The sequence below is a fragment of the Rhinichthys klamathensis genome, unplaced genomic scaffold, assembly GCF_029890125.1.
Source record: "Rhinichthys klamathensis goyatoka isolate OS25496 unplaced genomic scaffold, OSU_Roscu_1.1 h1tg000703l_1, whole genome shotgun sequence".
NCBI lineage: Eukaryota > Metazoa > Chordata > Actinopteri > Cypriniformes > Leuciscidae > Rhinichthys > Rhinichthys klamathensis.
The window spans coordinates 460001-475000 of NW_026607124.1; the positions used below are offsets into that span (position 1 = coordinate 460001).

A 15000-nucleotide genomic window follows, 5' to 3' on the forward strand; every position below is an offset into this window, starting at 1 on the left:
CATGGATTCCACACGGCCCAGATCCGGCACACATCTGGCACACATGGATTCCACACGGCCCAGATCCGGCCCACATCTGGCACACATGGATTCCACACGGCCCAGATCCGGCACACATGGATTCCACACGGCCCAGATCCGGCACACATGGATTCCACACGGCCCAGATCAGGCCCACATCTGGCACACATGGATTCCACACGGCCCAGATCCGGCACACATCTGGCACACATGGATTCCACACGGCCCAGATCAGGCCCACATCTGGCACACATGGATTCCACACGGCCCAGATCAGGCCCACATCTGGCACACATGGATTCCACACGGCCCAGATCCGGCCCACATCTGGCACACATGGATTCCACACGGCCCAGATCCGGCCCACATCTGGCACACATGGATTCCACACGGCCCAGATCCGGCACACATCTGGCACACATGGATTCCACACGGCCCAGATCAGGCCCACATCTGGCACACATGGATTCCACACGGCCCAGATCCGGCACACATGGATTCCACACGGCCCAGATCCGGCACACATGGATTCCACACGGCCCAGATCCGGCACACATGGATTCCACACGGCCCAGATCCGGCACACATGGATTCCACACGGCCCAGATCCGGCACACATGGATTCCACACGGCCCAGATCAGGCCCACATCTGGCACACATGGATTCCACACGGCCCAGATCCGGCACACATCTGGCACACATGGATTCCACACGGCCCAGATCAGGCCCACATCTGGCACACATGGATTCCACACGGCCCAGATCAGGCCCACATCTGGCACACATGGATTCCACACGGCCCAGATCCGGCCCACATCTGGCACACATGGATTCCACACGGCCCAGATCCGGCCCACATCTGGCACACATGGATTCCACACGGCCCAGATCAGGCCCACATCTGGCACACATGGATTCCACACGGCCCAGATCAGGCCCACATCTGGCACACATGGATTCCACACGGCCCGGATCCGGCTCACATCTGGCACACATGGATTCCACACGGCCCAGATCCGGCTCACATCTGGCACACATGGATTCCACACGGCCCAGATCCGGCACACATGGATTCCACACGGCCCGGATCAGGCCCACATCTGGCACACATGGATTCCACACGGCCCGGATCAGGCCCACATCTGGCACACATGGGTGATTGTACGTAAGGATTTGTGAATGATATTCGAAGAGTCTCACCTCTGAACACGAACTCGGTGCCGCCCATGACGCGTGTGGACCGAACCCCGCGACTGTACCGTCCGCTAGCGTAGATGCTGAACGCGGGGTGTTTGCAGACCGGGTCAGAATAGTGGTAGTATCGGCCCTCCCACGTGTTGTTGTTGTCGTGGAAGATGAAGTGTCGTGTGAGGAACAGAACCTCGGGCCGGACCTCGCAGCGCCGAGACACCCAGTGCCCGTGGAGGCTCACCGTGAGCTCGGGTCCGTGCGGGAGAACCGGCGGGTGGAAGGAGTCCGAGAGAGACACGATACCACACGAGACACAGCTGAGATCGTGGTTCTGACAACAGACCAGAGACACGGAATATGATTATCTTCAATTCAGTTCACATTTATTAAATGTTTTGTTTTACTGTATGTTACTGTTAATGGACTTCAAAAGATTAATTAACAATCATCAACAATCTGAATTTTTTTCTCTCCCCAACACTTCAATAACATCAAGAAAAATGTAACTACTTTAATCTTTCATTTTTACATTTCAAATACATACACATTCAATTCAATTCACATTTATTTGCATAGCACTTTTCACAATGATATTTAAACTGTAAATTATATATTCAAACTGCAAAACTAGTTATGCTTCTATTAATACACAATCAATAAAAAGCAACCATGCACGAGTTGATGACACTGAATACACACATGCAGAAAGCATGGCTCTGATCCACCCAGAAAACCACCAGTGAACACACACTGAACACACACACACACACACACACACACTGGACACACACACACACACACACTTGAACACACACACACTGAACACACACACACACACACACTGAACACACACTGAACACACACACACACACACACTGGACACACACACACACACACACTTGAACACACACACACTGAACACACACACACACACACACACACTGAATACATACTGGACACACACACACACACTGAACACACACACACTGGACACACACTGGACACACACTGACTGAACATACACACACTGAACACACACTGAACACACACTCTGAACACACACTGGACACACACTGGACACACACACACACACACACACTGAACACACACACACTGAACACACACTGGACACACACTGGACACACACTGGACACACACACACACTGGACACACACTGGACACACACTGACTGAACATACACACACTGAACACACTCTGAACACACACTGGACACACACTGGACACACACTGGACACACACTGGACACACACTGGACACACACTGGACACACACTGGACACACACACACACACACACTGAACACACACACACACACTGGACACACACTGGACACACACTGGACACACACACACACTGAACACACACACACAAAAACTGAACACACACACACTGAACACACACTGGACACACACACACACACTGAACACACACACTGAGTGAGCATACACACACACACACACACACACACACTGGACACACACTGACTGAACATACACACACTGACTGAACACATACACACACACACACACACACACACACACACACACACTGACTGAACACACACACACTGGACACACACTGAACACACACTGGACACACACTGACTGAACACACACACACACACACACTGGACACACACTGACTGAACACACACACACACACACACACACTGGACACACACTGACTGAACACATACACACACACTGGACACACACTGGACACACACTGACTGAACACACACACACACACACTGGACACACACTGACTGAACACATACACACACACACACACACACACACACACACACACACTGGACACACACTGACTGAACACACACACACACACACTGGACAAACTGACTGAACACACACACACACACACACACACACACTGGCTTCTACTTTTGAGACTCAGGGATGGAATTGCTAAATTAGGAGCGCTGTGTTAACGAGGGCTTTAATGGAGTGCGATGGCGCAATGCATGATGGGACTGAAACGGACGCCACATGCTTGAGGATTTTTGATCTTTCTTTACGGCTTGTTCTTCAATGCGCTCTCGTGGCTCATTTCCCAAACCATTTTTAATAGCACAAGAAAAAAGTAAACATCTTTCCATGAACAGGAATCTCTATATTACATGTTTTACGAGCTCCTGTCGGCCGAAGCCGGTTCGAGTCACACAAGCAACAACTAATGAAGCAGCCGTTTATGCACATCATACAGTGTGTGTGGAGGCAGAACGCAGCAAAAAAACACTGAACGCCACTAAATATCTTTCTTGAAATCAATATTGAGCGCAGCATATAGCAAATAAATCAATATGTGTGACCAAAGAGATTTATTCCGTGCTTTTTTAAAGTCAGAAAGTCAGCAAAAGTTTGTAATTACCACGATTTGTAATGTTTTTGATCGAGTGTTTTCTGCTCACCAAGGCTTGTGTAGAGTCCTGGAGTGGCCACTAGGGGTCGTGTTTGTATCACAAGTGTTGTGTGTCATACACATAAACACACACAAACACACACACACACACACAAACACACACAGACACACACACAAACACTGCTTATTAAAGTGACCGACTGTTATATGACAACACTAGATCTAGTGGAAAGAGGACATGGATAATAAATAATAATTACCTTTTGCAATGAATAATAATAATATTTTTTTGTAATGAATAATATTTTTTGTAATGAATAATATTACTAATAATACTTTTTTAAACTTTTTTAAAAATGTGTAAATTGCTCTTTAATGAAAAACCTGTTTTATGTTTGCTATATATTTTTTCTATAATAATAATTTAAGTGTTTGTAATCAATAATAATAGTGTTTTTTGTAATGAACAATATTTTTATAAATAATAATACATTTTGTAATTAATTATAATAATTTTTTGTAATTAATAATATTAATAATTAATTTAATCTTTTCTAGAAAATGTTAAAAAAATACATTTGTAGCTTTTTTATGAAAAAAACTTGTTTTAAGTTAGTATTTTTTTGTATGTTTACATTTAAAAAAACAAAACAAATTGTAATTAATAATATTAATAATAATAATACATTTTTGTTAATGTTTAAAAACTTATTTGTAAAATGCTTTTTAATGAAAAAAACAATATTTTATATTTGCTATTTTTTATGATGTTTACATATTTTTAGAATAATAATTCAGTTTAATTTATAATAATGTAATGAATACTATTTTTTATAATTAATAATAATAATAATACATTTGCGTACTGAAAAATAATAATATTTTTGGAAAAATAATATTAATAATTAGTTTTTAATGATGAAAAACTAATATTTTATGTTTGCTATTTTTTCAGGATATTTACATATTTTTATAAAAATAAAACAATATGTTTTTGTAATGAATAATAATGCATTTTTGTAATGAATAATACTGTTTTTTATATGTATAATTAATATTTTTTTAACTTATGTTTTTGTAAATGTGTAAATTGCTTTTATTTTCCTTTTTTTTTTTTTTACAAAAAATCCTAACATTTGATGTTGAAGCCTATAAAATGTATTTTCTTAGAAAAGGATGTTTACATATTTTTTATTTTACATTTGTTAAGATGCTTTATTAGTTGCTTTTTCCAAACCTGCTCATTACAGCAGTAAGTCCCTCCCGGCTGCCGATTACAGTGATTTACCACAGTTTTCAGTGTTTCAGCAACACATGCCCTGAATGACGAGTGAGCTGAATGTTTTCTGCGCTCACCTTGGCGTTCTGCAGCGCGGGCTGATAGCTGGAGGGTCTGTAGTAAATCCTCTGCGCGGGTTCGGTGTGAACGTCTCCCAGGTACAGCTCCTCCACCAGGTGATCCAGGTTGTGGTGCAGGTACTGTTTCTCCAGCCTCAGCAGCTGAAGCTCATGCATGGAGAAGTTCAGGCCTCGGTACCAGTCGCAGTCGCAGACGCTCTCGTTGCTCCACAGATCGTAACTCACGTGAGGCTCCCAGGATCCGGGGTCCATCGAGGAGCCTCTGCAGGTGCGGTTCAGTTTCTGACCGAGATCTTCAGCCACCGACGCCGAGTGACACACCACCTGTCGAGACAAGACACGTTTATTTCTACAGTATACTGTAAAAAAAGATCATGATTTTAACGGTAAAAGACTGCTTCAGTGAAAAGACGGTAAAACCATAAATGGTCAAATAATGCTTCAGTGAAAAGACTGTAAAACGATAAATGGTCAAATAATGCTTCAGTGAAAAGACTGTAAAACGGTAAATGGTAACAGAATGCTACAGTGAAAGGACGGTAAAACGGTAAACGGTAAAATAATGCTTCAGTGAAAAGACGGTAAAACGATAAATGGTAAAATAATGCTTCAGTGAAAGTACGGTAAAACGATAAATGGTAAAATAATGCTACAGTGAAAACACGGTAAAACGATAAATGGTCAAATAATGCTTCAGTGAAAACACGGTAAAACGGTAAACGGTAAAATAATGCTTCAGTGAAAAGACGGTAAACCGATAAATGGTAAAATAATGCTTCAGTGAAAAGACTGTAAAATGGTAAACGGTAAAATAATACTTCAGTGAAAAGACGGTAAAACGATAAATGGTCAAATAATGCTTCAGTGAAAAGACTGTAAAACGGTAAATGGTAAAATAATGCTACAGTGAAAAGACGGTAAAACGGTAAACGATAAAATAATGCTACAGTGAAAGGACGGTAAAACGGTAAACGATAAAATAATGCTTCAGTGAAAAGACTGTAAAACGGTAAATGGTAAAATAATGCTACAGTGAAAAGACGGTAAAACGGTAAACGGTAAAATAATGCTTCAGTGAAAAGACGGTAAAACGATAAATGGTAAAATAATGCTTCAGTGAAAAGACGGTAAAACGGTAAACGATAAAATAATGCTACATTGAAAGGACGGTAAAACGGTAAACGATAAAATAATGCTACAGTGAAAGGACGGTAAAACGGTAAACGATAAAATAATGCTTCAGTGAAAAGATGGTAAAACGGTAAATGGTAAAATAATGCTTCAGTGAAAAGACTGTAAAACGGTAAATGGTAAAATAATGCTACAGTGAAAGGACGGTAAAACGGTAAATGGTAAAATAATGCTTCAGTGAAAAGACGGAAAAACGATAAATGGTAAAATAATGCTTCAGTGAAAGGACGGTAAAACGGTAAATGGTAAAAGAATGCTACAGTGAAAGGACGGTAAAACGGTAAACGGTAAAAGACTGCTTCAGTGAAAAGACGGTAAAACGATAAATGGTAAAATAATGCTTCAGTGAAAAGACGGAAAAACGATAAATGGTAAAATAATGCTTCAGTGAAAGGACGGTAAAACGGTAAATGGTAAAAGAATGCTACAGTGAAAGGACGGTAAAACGGTAAACGGTAAAAGACTGCTTCAGTGAAAAGACGGTAACACGATAAATGGTAAAATAATGCTTCAGTGAAAAGACTGTAAAACGGTAAATGGTAAAATAATGCTTCAGTGAAAGGACGGTAGAACGGTAAATGGTAAAAGACTGCTTCAGTGAAAGTACGGTAAAACGGTAAATGGTAAAAGAATGCTACAGTGAAAGTACGGTAAAACGGTAAATGGTAAAATAATGCTTCAGTGAAAAGACGGTAAAACGATAAATGGTAAAATAATGCTTCAGTGAAAAGACGGTAAAACGATAAATGGTAAAATAATGCTTCAGTGAAAAGACGGTAAAACGATAAATGGTAAAATAATGCTTCAGTGAAAAGGCGGTAAAACGGTAAATGGTAAAATAATGCTTCAGTGAAAGGACGGTAAAACGGTAAATGGTAAAAGAATGCTACAGTGAAAGTACGGTAAAACGGTAAATGGTAAAATAATGCTTCAGTGAAAAGACGGTAAAACGATAAATGGTAAAATAATGCTTCAGTGAAAGGACGGTAAAACGGTAAATGGTAAAATAATGCTACAGTGAAAGGACGGTAAAATGGTAAACGGTAAAAGACTGCTTCAGTGAAAAGACGGTAACACGATAAATGGTAAAATAATGCTTCAGTGAAAAGACAGTAAAACGGTAAATGGTAAAATAATGCTTCAGTGAAAAGACTGTAAAACGGTAAATGGTAAAATAATGCTTCAGTGAAAAGACGGTAAAATGGTAAATGGTAAAATAATGCTACAGTGAAAGGACGGTAAAACGGTAAACGGTAAAATAATGCTTCAGTGAAAAGACGGTAAAACCGTAAATGGTAAAATAATGCTTCAGTGAAAAGACAGTAAAACGGTAAATGGTAAAATAATGCTTCAGTGAAAAGACGGTAAGACGGTAAAAGTTAAAATAATGCTTCAGTGAAAAGACAGTAAAACGGTAAATGGTAAAAAAATGTTTCAGTGAAAAGACGGTAAAACGGTAAATGGTAAAAGACTGCTTCAGTGAAAAGACGGTAAAACGATAAATGGTAAAATAATGCAGCTTCCAAAAAAAATCATGGTCAATATAGCCTAAAAGTTTATGTATGATAAAATCTATGTCGAATCAAATAAAATATTTCTTTCTTAAGTTACTCTTTGTAATCTCTATTTGATGCTTTTCTCATTTAACACAATAATGACTTCAAATGATCGTTTGGGGGGGAAATCTCAGCCAAATTTGATGTGCGATTAATTTGATTAATTAATCGGCACATCATGTAATTAAATAGATTAAACATTTTAACCGCTTGACAGCCCTAATATATTTGTATATATTTATAAGTCGTCAAGTCACCTTGTTGTATGTATAGACGGTGTACTGTACTGTAGAAACTGAATTGCCCTTGGGGGATTAATAAAGCTATCTGTATCTGTATCTGTATCTTCATTTATATAGCGCTTTTAACAATATAGACTGTTTCAAAGCAGCTTTACAGTGATAATAGGAGATTACAGTAGATTACAGCAGATCTAGAATAAAGTTATTGTCCAGATAAAGTTAGTTTTGATTAATTCACTTCCGTTGTAAAGATCATTAGATATTAACTTACACGACTACTTAACTTAATCGAAAACAGAAAACTTTAAATATGTTCCGGCCGATCATTTGCACGACAACAGTGTTTGGAGCTCGAGAACGCAAACCATTATAAGCATTAAGGGACCCCCCATAGGGCCCAAAACAATGACCTTGGGGGTCCCCGGTTTTTTATTAAAACTGGAATACTAGAAACATTATATATGACAAACTAACACAACCTGTGTGCGGTGGATCTGGTAGTCGGCCTCGGTCCCGCCCCGTACGATCCAGGACGCCTGTCGGAGTCGCAGTCGGCCCCGGATGAGGAGTGTGTATGTCGGGTCGGTGCAGTGGTTGTCGGCGTAGTAGAACTGGTGAGCCTGGAAGGTGTTGTTGTGAAAGAAGCGGTACGAGCGAGTGAGAAACTCTGGACCGGGCCGAACCTCACAGCTGCCATGAGGGAACAGAGAGAGTCAAGTCAGCTTTATTTATATAGCACTTTTTACAATACAGATTGTTTCAAAGCAGCTTTACAGAGATAATGTACTGTATCACAGAAAAAAAGCTGTTAAATAAAATCCCAGTATGAATACTGTAGAATTACAGTAGATTACTGGTGACTCTGCAGCCAGTATTTTACTGTAAATATGGAAAAATACAGAATTATACTGAAATATAATGTAAAATATTTTCAAAGTATAAATACTGTAAAATAACAGTAAATTGCTAGCGACTCTGCTGCCAGTATTTTACTGTAAATATGGAAAAATACAGAATTATACTGTATTTCATGTTTTCGGTAATAAACCTACTGTAAAATAACAGTAAATTGCTAGCGACTCTGCTGCCAGTATTTTACCGTTATTTTACCGAGAAATTTTTACAGTGTGTTTATTATAAGTTGTTTATCCGTGCACATTATTATTGTTTTAACTTCATGTTCCTAATAATCTTGAATCAGAATAACTTCCTCTTGCAGCATCTCTTCTCTGATGATGTGGGCGGGGCAACCTGTCAATCACACCAGATCCACCAATAGAAAACCACAACCATCCAATCAATTCCCCACGGACAAAATCAAGCCCCGCCCACATTTGTTCTTGTTTGAGAAGCCTTTCACTCAGATATACGGCACAAAGGGGAAGAAAAGACTTGCACAACTCACGCTTTACGCCGACTTTAATGTTGTAAAATTCATAAATTATGACACAAATTAAAAATTCTGGTAAATTACCGGTAACAGATCACGTGTGAATAGGACCTTTTAAAATATATCAGTAAATTGGATCCGGCAATTTACCAGTAAGGGAAGTTGTAACATTACCAGTAAATTACCGGTAATATGCGCTGTGTGAACACGGAATGAAGAGTGCCGGTATTTTGCACGTATGAGGTCATAAAATTATGACACATTTACTCAGGACTGTTTACAAATGTCTTCAAATTGGAGTGATACCAAGACTAAAGCACTTCTCCTCATGCGGGGGGATGAAGACAGCGGCGTGGTCATTTCCCATGACTGAAATCACAGAATTTACCGGTATTTTGGAGCTGATGTATAAATGGTCTCTTACCGGTAAAAAGCCAGAACCCCGTTTCTTGTGTAAACAGCATATTTCTGTATTTACCTGTAAAGTAATTTTTATGGCAATTTTACAGTAATTTACCTGTAAAGTCATTTTATGGTAATTTACCGGGTAATTTTTACTGCCAATTTTACTGCCAATTTTACTGTCAATTTTACTGTAATTTACCAGGTAATTTTTACTGCCAATTTTACGGTAGTTTACCAGGTAATTTTTACTGTCAATTTTACTGTACTTTACCAGGTAATTTTTACTGCCAATTTTACTGTAATTTACCAGGTCATTTTTACTGCCAATTTTACAGTAGTTTACCAGGTAATTTTTACTGCCAATTTTACGGTAATTTACTGGGATTGCTGTGTGAAAGGGGCTAATAGTGTCATTATTCAGATCAATTCAGTTCAAGTTTTGTTCTCATCTGATACTGTCAGTGTAGTTAAATCGATAATATAAATGAATACTAATTGTCTTTTAAAAGAAAAGAAAAGAAAAGAAAGACTAACGCTCTTACCCGGTGGACACCCAGTGGCCCTCGATGTTGGGCGGCATCTGGACCGTGATGCGGGCGCCGTTATGCAGGTGTTTCAGCATGTGGAGGCACTGTGTGTGTTTGGACGGCCAGCCGAGACTCTTCTCTAGCGCCAGACGAGGGGAACGACTGTCCGACGAGCCCTTCACACACCCTGAGGACATCAAACACAGCAACTGGTTAGATGAGTTTTAACTGGACAATGCTAAAAAATAAACATGTGATCAGTGTTATAGGCTATATGTCATGTTATAGCCAGATATGACGGCGCTACTACAACACAGATCACCACAGATGAGCATCTATTCATCAAGCCAACGCGTAAACTATCGCAAATCAAAGTGAAAGTAAGTCGCAGACGCTTAACACATGATCATCTTCATTAAAAGGAAAGAAACGAAATGATCTTACCAGTGCCATTGCCGCTCTCTCCTATTGCGGTCTTTGATTTTGAAATTAGCTGATGATCAATAAAAGCAGCTCATATCTGTTGCTTTCGGTGACGTGAACTCAATTAAAGGGATAGTTCACCCCAAAATGTAATTTCTGTCAGTAATTACTCTCCCTCATGTTGTTCCAACCCCGTAAGACTTTCGTTCATCTTCAGAACACAAATTAAGATATTTGTGATTAAATCTGAGAGCTGTCTCACTCCTCCATAGGCTTCTAAGGGATTGAAACTGGCCGGCCCAGAAAAGTTATTAAAGACATTGTTAAAATAGTCCAAGTGACTTCAGTGGCTCAACCTTAAGTTTAGACAGCGCAGCGCTTCTGGTGTACGTCACACGCAGGCTCACTATTGGCCGACGCTGGTCATGTGTGTGATGTGTGTGACGTACAACCAGAAGTTACACTACAGGGTGAACTATCCCTTTAAATCTGCATATAGTGCTGGAATTGAAGATCGGATTTATATCCGTTTTGCAAAAACACATGAAGTGACCAGGTTTAAATGGAATCGTTTTGATAAATCATAGCTATCGGACCAGGTGTAAACAGGCCCAGATACAGCCCACATCTGGTACATGTGGATACCTGAAAGCAACTTGCACTGAAATATCTTAAAACATGTCAGTAGCTGCGTTTCCATTACAGATTTGCGCAAAACTTTGCGATATTTTCTAAATGTCGATAAAAAAATTATGGTGTTTCCATTAACAGATGTTATGCGACTGAAACTTTTTAAGTCATTCCAACAATTATGGCGATGGATGTTGGTTGTATGTAGGTTGGATGTAGGTTTACGTACATCGCAACCACCGTACTATTTTTAAAGGAAGGAGACGTAGGTGTTTTATCCAAGCATTAATAGCAAGGAAAGACCCGTATACTGTGAGCGGCTGTTTCTGGGTGTTTATCCTCATCTCTGCTTCCAGCTCTTGATTGTGGCATTTCTTTGTTGTTTAGAATCCAGTATTCCTGTAATTCTTTTGTCTTTTATGAGTTTAATAAATAGCTCTGTCTCATCTTCTGTCCAAACACACCGCGCCATCTACGTCATGTGACTGTAATGCGCAAAAACTGTTTCCATTGCAGTTTTGCGAAATATTCCTTTTTTTTTCGAAAAACTTTTTTTCGATATATGGGAGTTTTGCCAAATTGACGTGTTTCCATTGGGCGTATTTTCAATTCGCAATTTCAATTTGCACAATTTGAAGGGTAATGGAAATGCGGCTACTGACATTGTGTTGCCTTAAAATGCACACCAGTTCTTTTCTAAGGCATGTCTAAAAAGGCATTATAAAAGCTACTTAAATGTTCAAATTGACCTAATCCTGGCTTAGTCTCAGCCCTGTGTGTGAAACCGGGCCAATATGTCATAATGTTTACTTTTAACGTCATAACTTGCTTTTTATATCATAATTTAGACTCCTTTAGAAGAAAATCCCGAGCTTCCCACTCGTATTTGTGGTGGCATTCATGTGCGTTCAGCTTGTAAATATGATCTTTGACCATTGGCCCATTCCTCATTTGAAAAAGCTTCTAGATCACTGATAATCTTTGGTTTTCACATTACCACTAGTTTCTTCAAACTCCACCAAATATTTTCAATGAGATGTTAATATGAAGACTGTCCAGGCCACTCAAGAACAGCCAGCGACTGATCCCTGAACCTAGATTTCCCTATCCTCATGATCCTCAAGCTTCAGTCTCTGCACTAAAGGCATCACCATCTTTGCCAAAATTGCTTTTATACTTCAAAGACTTCATGATGTCCTTCATTCAGTCAAGATTTCCACTTCCACAGCATAACAAGACAGGAGCGCCTCCATGTTTGACCATGGAGATGTTGTTCTTTCTTCTGCTCAGAAGAACATCAAATTTCCAGTTTGGTCGCATCACTCCATTAAGGCCCTTGCACACTGAGTCCGAATTTTTCGTAATCGTTTTTCCGTATTCGTGATTCGGTGGCTCTGAATTGTCAAAACACCATTCAAACTGCTTGAGCTACAGATGCGAAAAACGCAGAAAATCTAATCTGATCTGATTTTTTTTATGATGGACGAAAGTTTTGGAGGCGGTGTGCAAGCGTGAACGACATAACATGAGGTCGTATTTATTTTTTAACGTGCGAATATTTCGGACGCGAATTTCGGACTCAGGGCCCTATTTTAACGATCTGAAACACAAGTATCAAGCGCGAAGCGCAAGTAACTTTGTGGGCGGGTCTTGGGCGCTGTTGCTATTTTACCGGCGGGATAAATGCCTCTTACGCCGACACAAGTTTAAAAGGGGTTGGTCTGAAATAGCTTCATTATTCATAGGTGTGGTTTGGGCGTAACGTGAAATAAACCAATCAGAGCGTCATCCAACATACCCTTTAAGAGCAGGTGCGCATGTTGCATGGCGGATTGTTATTATTATGGCGGATTTACCAGGCGCGTGCCAGGAGCGTTCACAGCCGAGGAGACCGACGCTCTTGTCAGGACCATGAAAGACAGAGAAGTGGCGTTGTATGGGGATGGGAGAAACCCACCCAAATCAGCGTCGCTTAAACAGGCGTGGGAGAAAAAAACTAATTTTTTTTTACATCTTCATGGATTGATTTTTTCCCCTCATGTGTTAATATTTTTCCTTGTTATAATGTATGATTTGCACAAATAAAAACTGCTGCATCTGTGTTGATGAGAGAATCAAAGTGTATGCGCGTTGTGCACCCGCTACATTATGGCCAAGCATGCGCGCTTAAAATAGCATAATGAACAACGCGCAACGCGCCACTGACTTTAGACTAGGTTTTTTGTGGTCAGTGGCGGAATTGTTTTCTGGAACTGCAAAATAGCACTAAGGAATGTTTGCGCCGAAACACGCCTCCTTTTTGCGCCGACCCGCCCAGGGAGCGCAAGTTCATTCCCTAGTTTACCGACGTGCGTCTGTGGAGGGAAAAGGCCGCTTTGCGCGGGTGCAAAATAGGAATGATACATGCGTCAGTGTACAAAGTCATTTGCGCCGGGTGGAAGACAGGGCCCCCAGTGTGCAAGGGCCTTAAAACGGCACAATAAGGAGGAAAAGACTTGCGCAACTTACACTTTACGCTAAATTCAATACAAAATTCTACAGCTCTACAGAAGACATTAGCCTCTTTCACACCGATAAGTTACCGGTAACAGATCATGTGTGAACAGGACCTTTTAAAATATACCTGTACATTGGTTCTGGCAATTTACCAGTAAGGGAAGTCGTAACATTACCAGTAAATTACCGGTTATACGCGGTGTGTGAACGCAGAATGAAGATTACCGCTATTTCGTACTCACTGACGTAAGAAGGGATTTGGGCCAATCAGAAGCCGTTGAAAGAGCAACGACTTTGAGCCATTCATAAAATGATGACGCCTCCATGTTTGACCATGTTCTCCTCAGAAGAACATCAATGTTTTGGTCACATCACTCCATTAAACATTATTCCAGGACTCCACGGGTCTATTTTAGCATTTCCAAGTCGGCCTTTTATGTTCGTCTTGGCATTCAGCAAGATCTCAAGTTTCAAGTTTCAAGTTTCAAGATTTATTTGTCACATACACAGTTATACAGAATACAACCTGTGGTGAAATGTAAAATAGGGTCCACTCCAAAATAGTGCAATATTATAAAATACTAGACATAAATTAACAATTTAGATAAATAAGATAAAATTCCTAGTAATATAAATCTGTAATATAGGCTAAACTGGTAATATTTACATACAGAAATGTGCAGACATTGGTAACGAAGTACTTACATAGCAGCAGTGTAAAGTGCACAATGATGCAAGAAAAGTAGCTGCATTATAATAAGCAATCAGTGTTGAGTCATTGTTGAGTACAGATGATGTTAAGAGACCTAGTTTAGGAGCCTGATGGCCTGAGGGAAGAAGCTTCTCCTAAGTCTCTCTGTTTTAGTCCTCAAGCTGCGGTAGCGCTTACCAGATGGCAGCAAGTTGAAGAGACAGTTATGTGGATGGTTGTAGTCTTTAATGATTTTGTTGGCTCTGCTCTTGCAGCGTTTGAGGTAAATGTCTTGTAAGGGTGGGAGAGAAGACCCAGAGATGCGCTCAGCTAAGCGCACGACTCTCTGAAGGTCGTCCATCTTATTCTCTAAGGATTGAACATTAGCGAGTAGGATGCTAGGCAGAGGAGGACTATGTGCTCTTCGCCTCAATCTATTGCGAATACCGGCGCGTTTCCCGCGATGTTTCTTGTAGCG

At 40.4% G+C, this 15000-nt stretch overlaps 1 protein-coding gene across 1 annotated transcript in view; it reads right to left on the reverse strand.

The window, feature by feature from the left end:
* Positions 1–14883, reverse strand: part of LOC130076871 (protein APCDD1-like) — a 16662-nt gene extending 1779 nt beyond the window's left edge. The window contains exons 1-5 of the mRNA XM_056242155.1: positions 14721–14883; positions 10298–10469; positions 8440–8650; positions 4969–5295; positions 1223–1544 (exon numbers count right to left, since the gene is read on the reverse strand). Of these exons, the coding sequence (XP_056098130.1) occupies positions 1223–1544; positions 4969–5295; positions 8440–8650; positions 10298–10469; positions 14721–14883 (1195 nt within the window). The remainder of the gene's footprint in view (positions 1–1222; positions 1545–4968; positions 5296–8439; positions 8651–10297; positions 10470–14720) is intronic.
* Between the last annotated feature and the right edge of the window lie 117 nt (positions 14884–15000).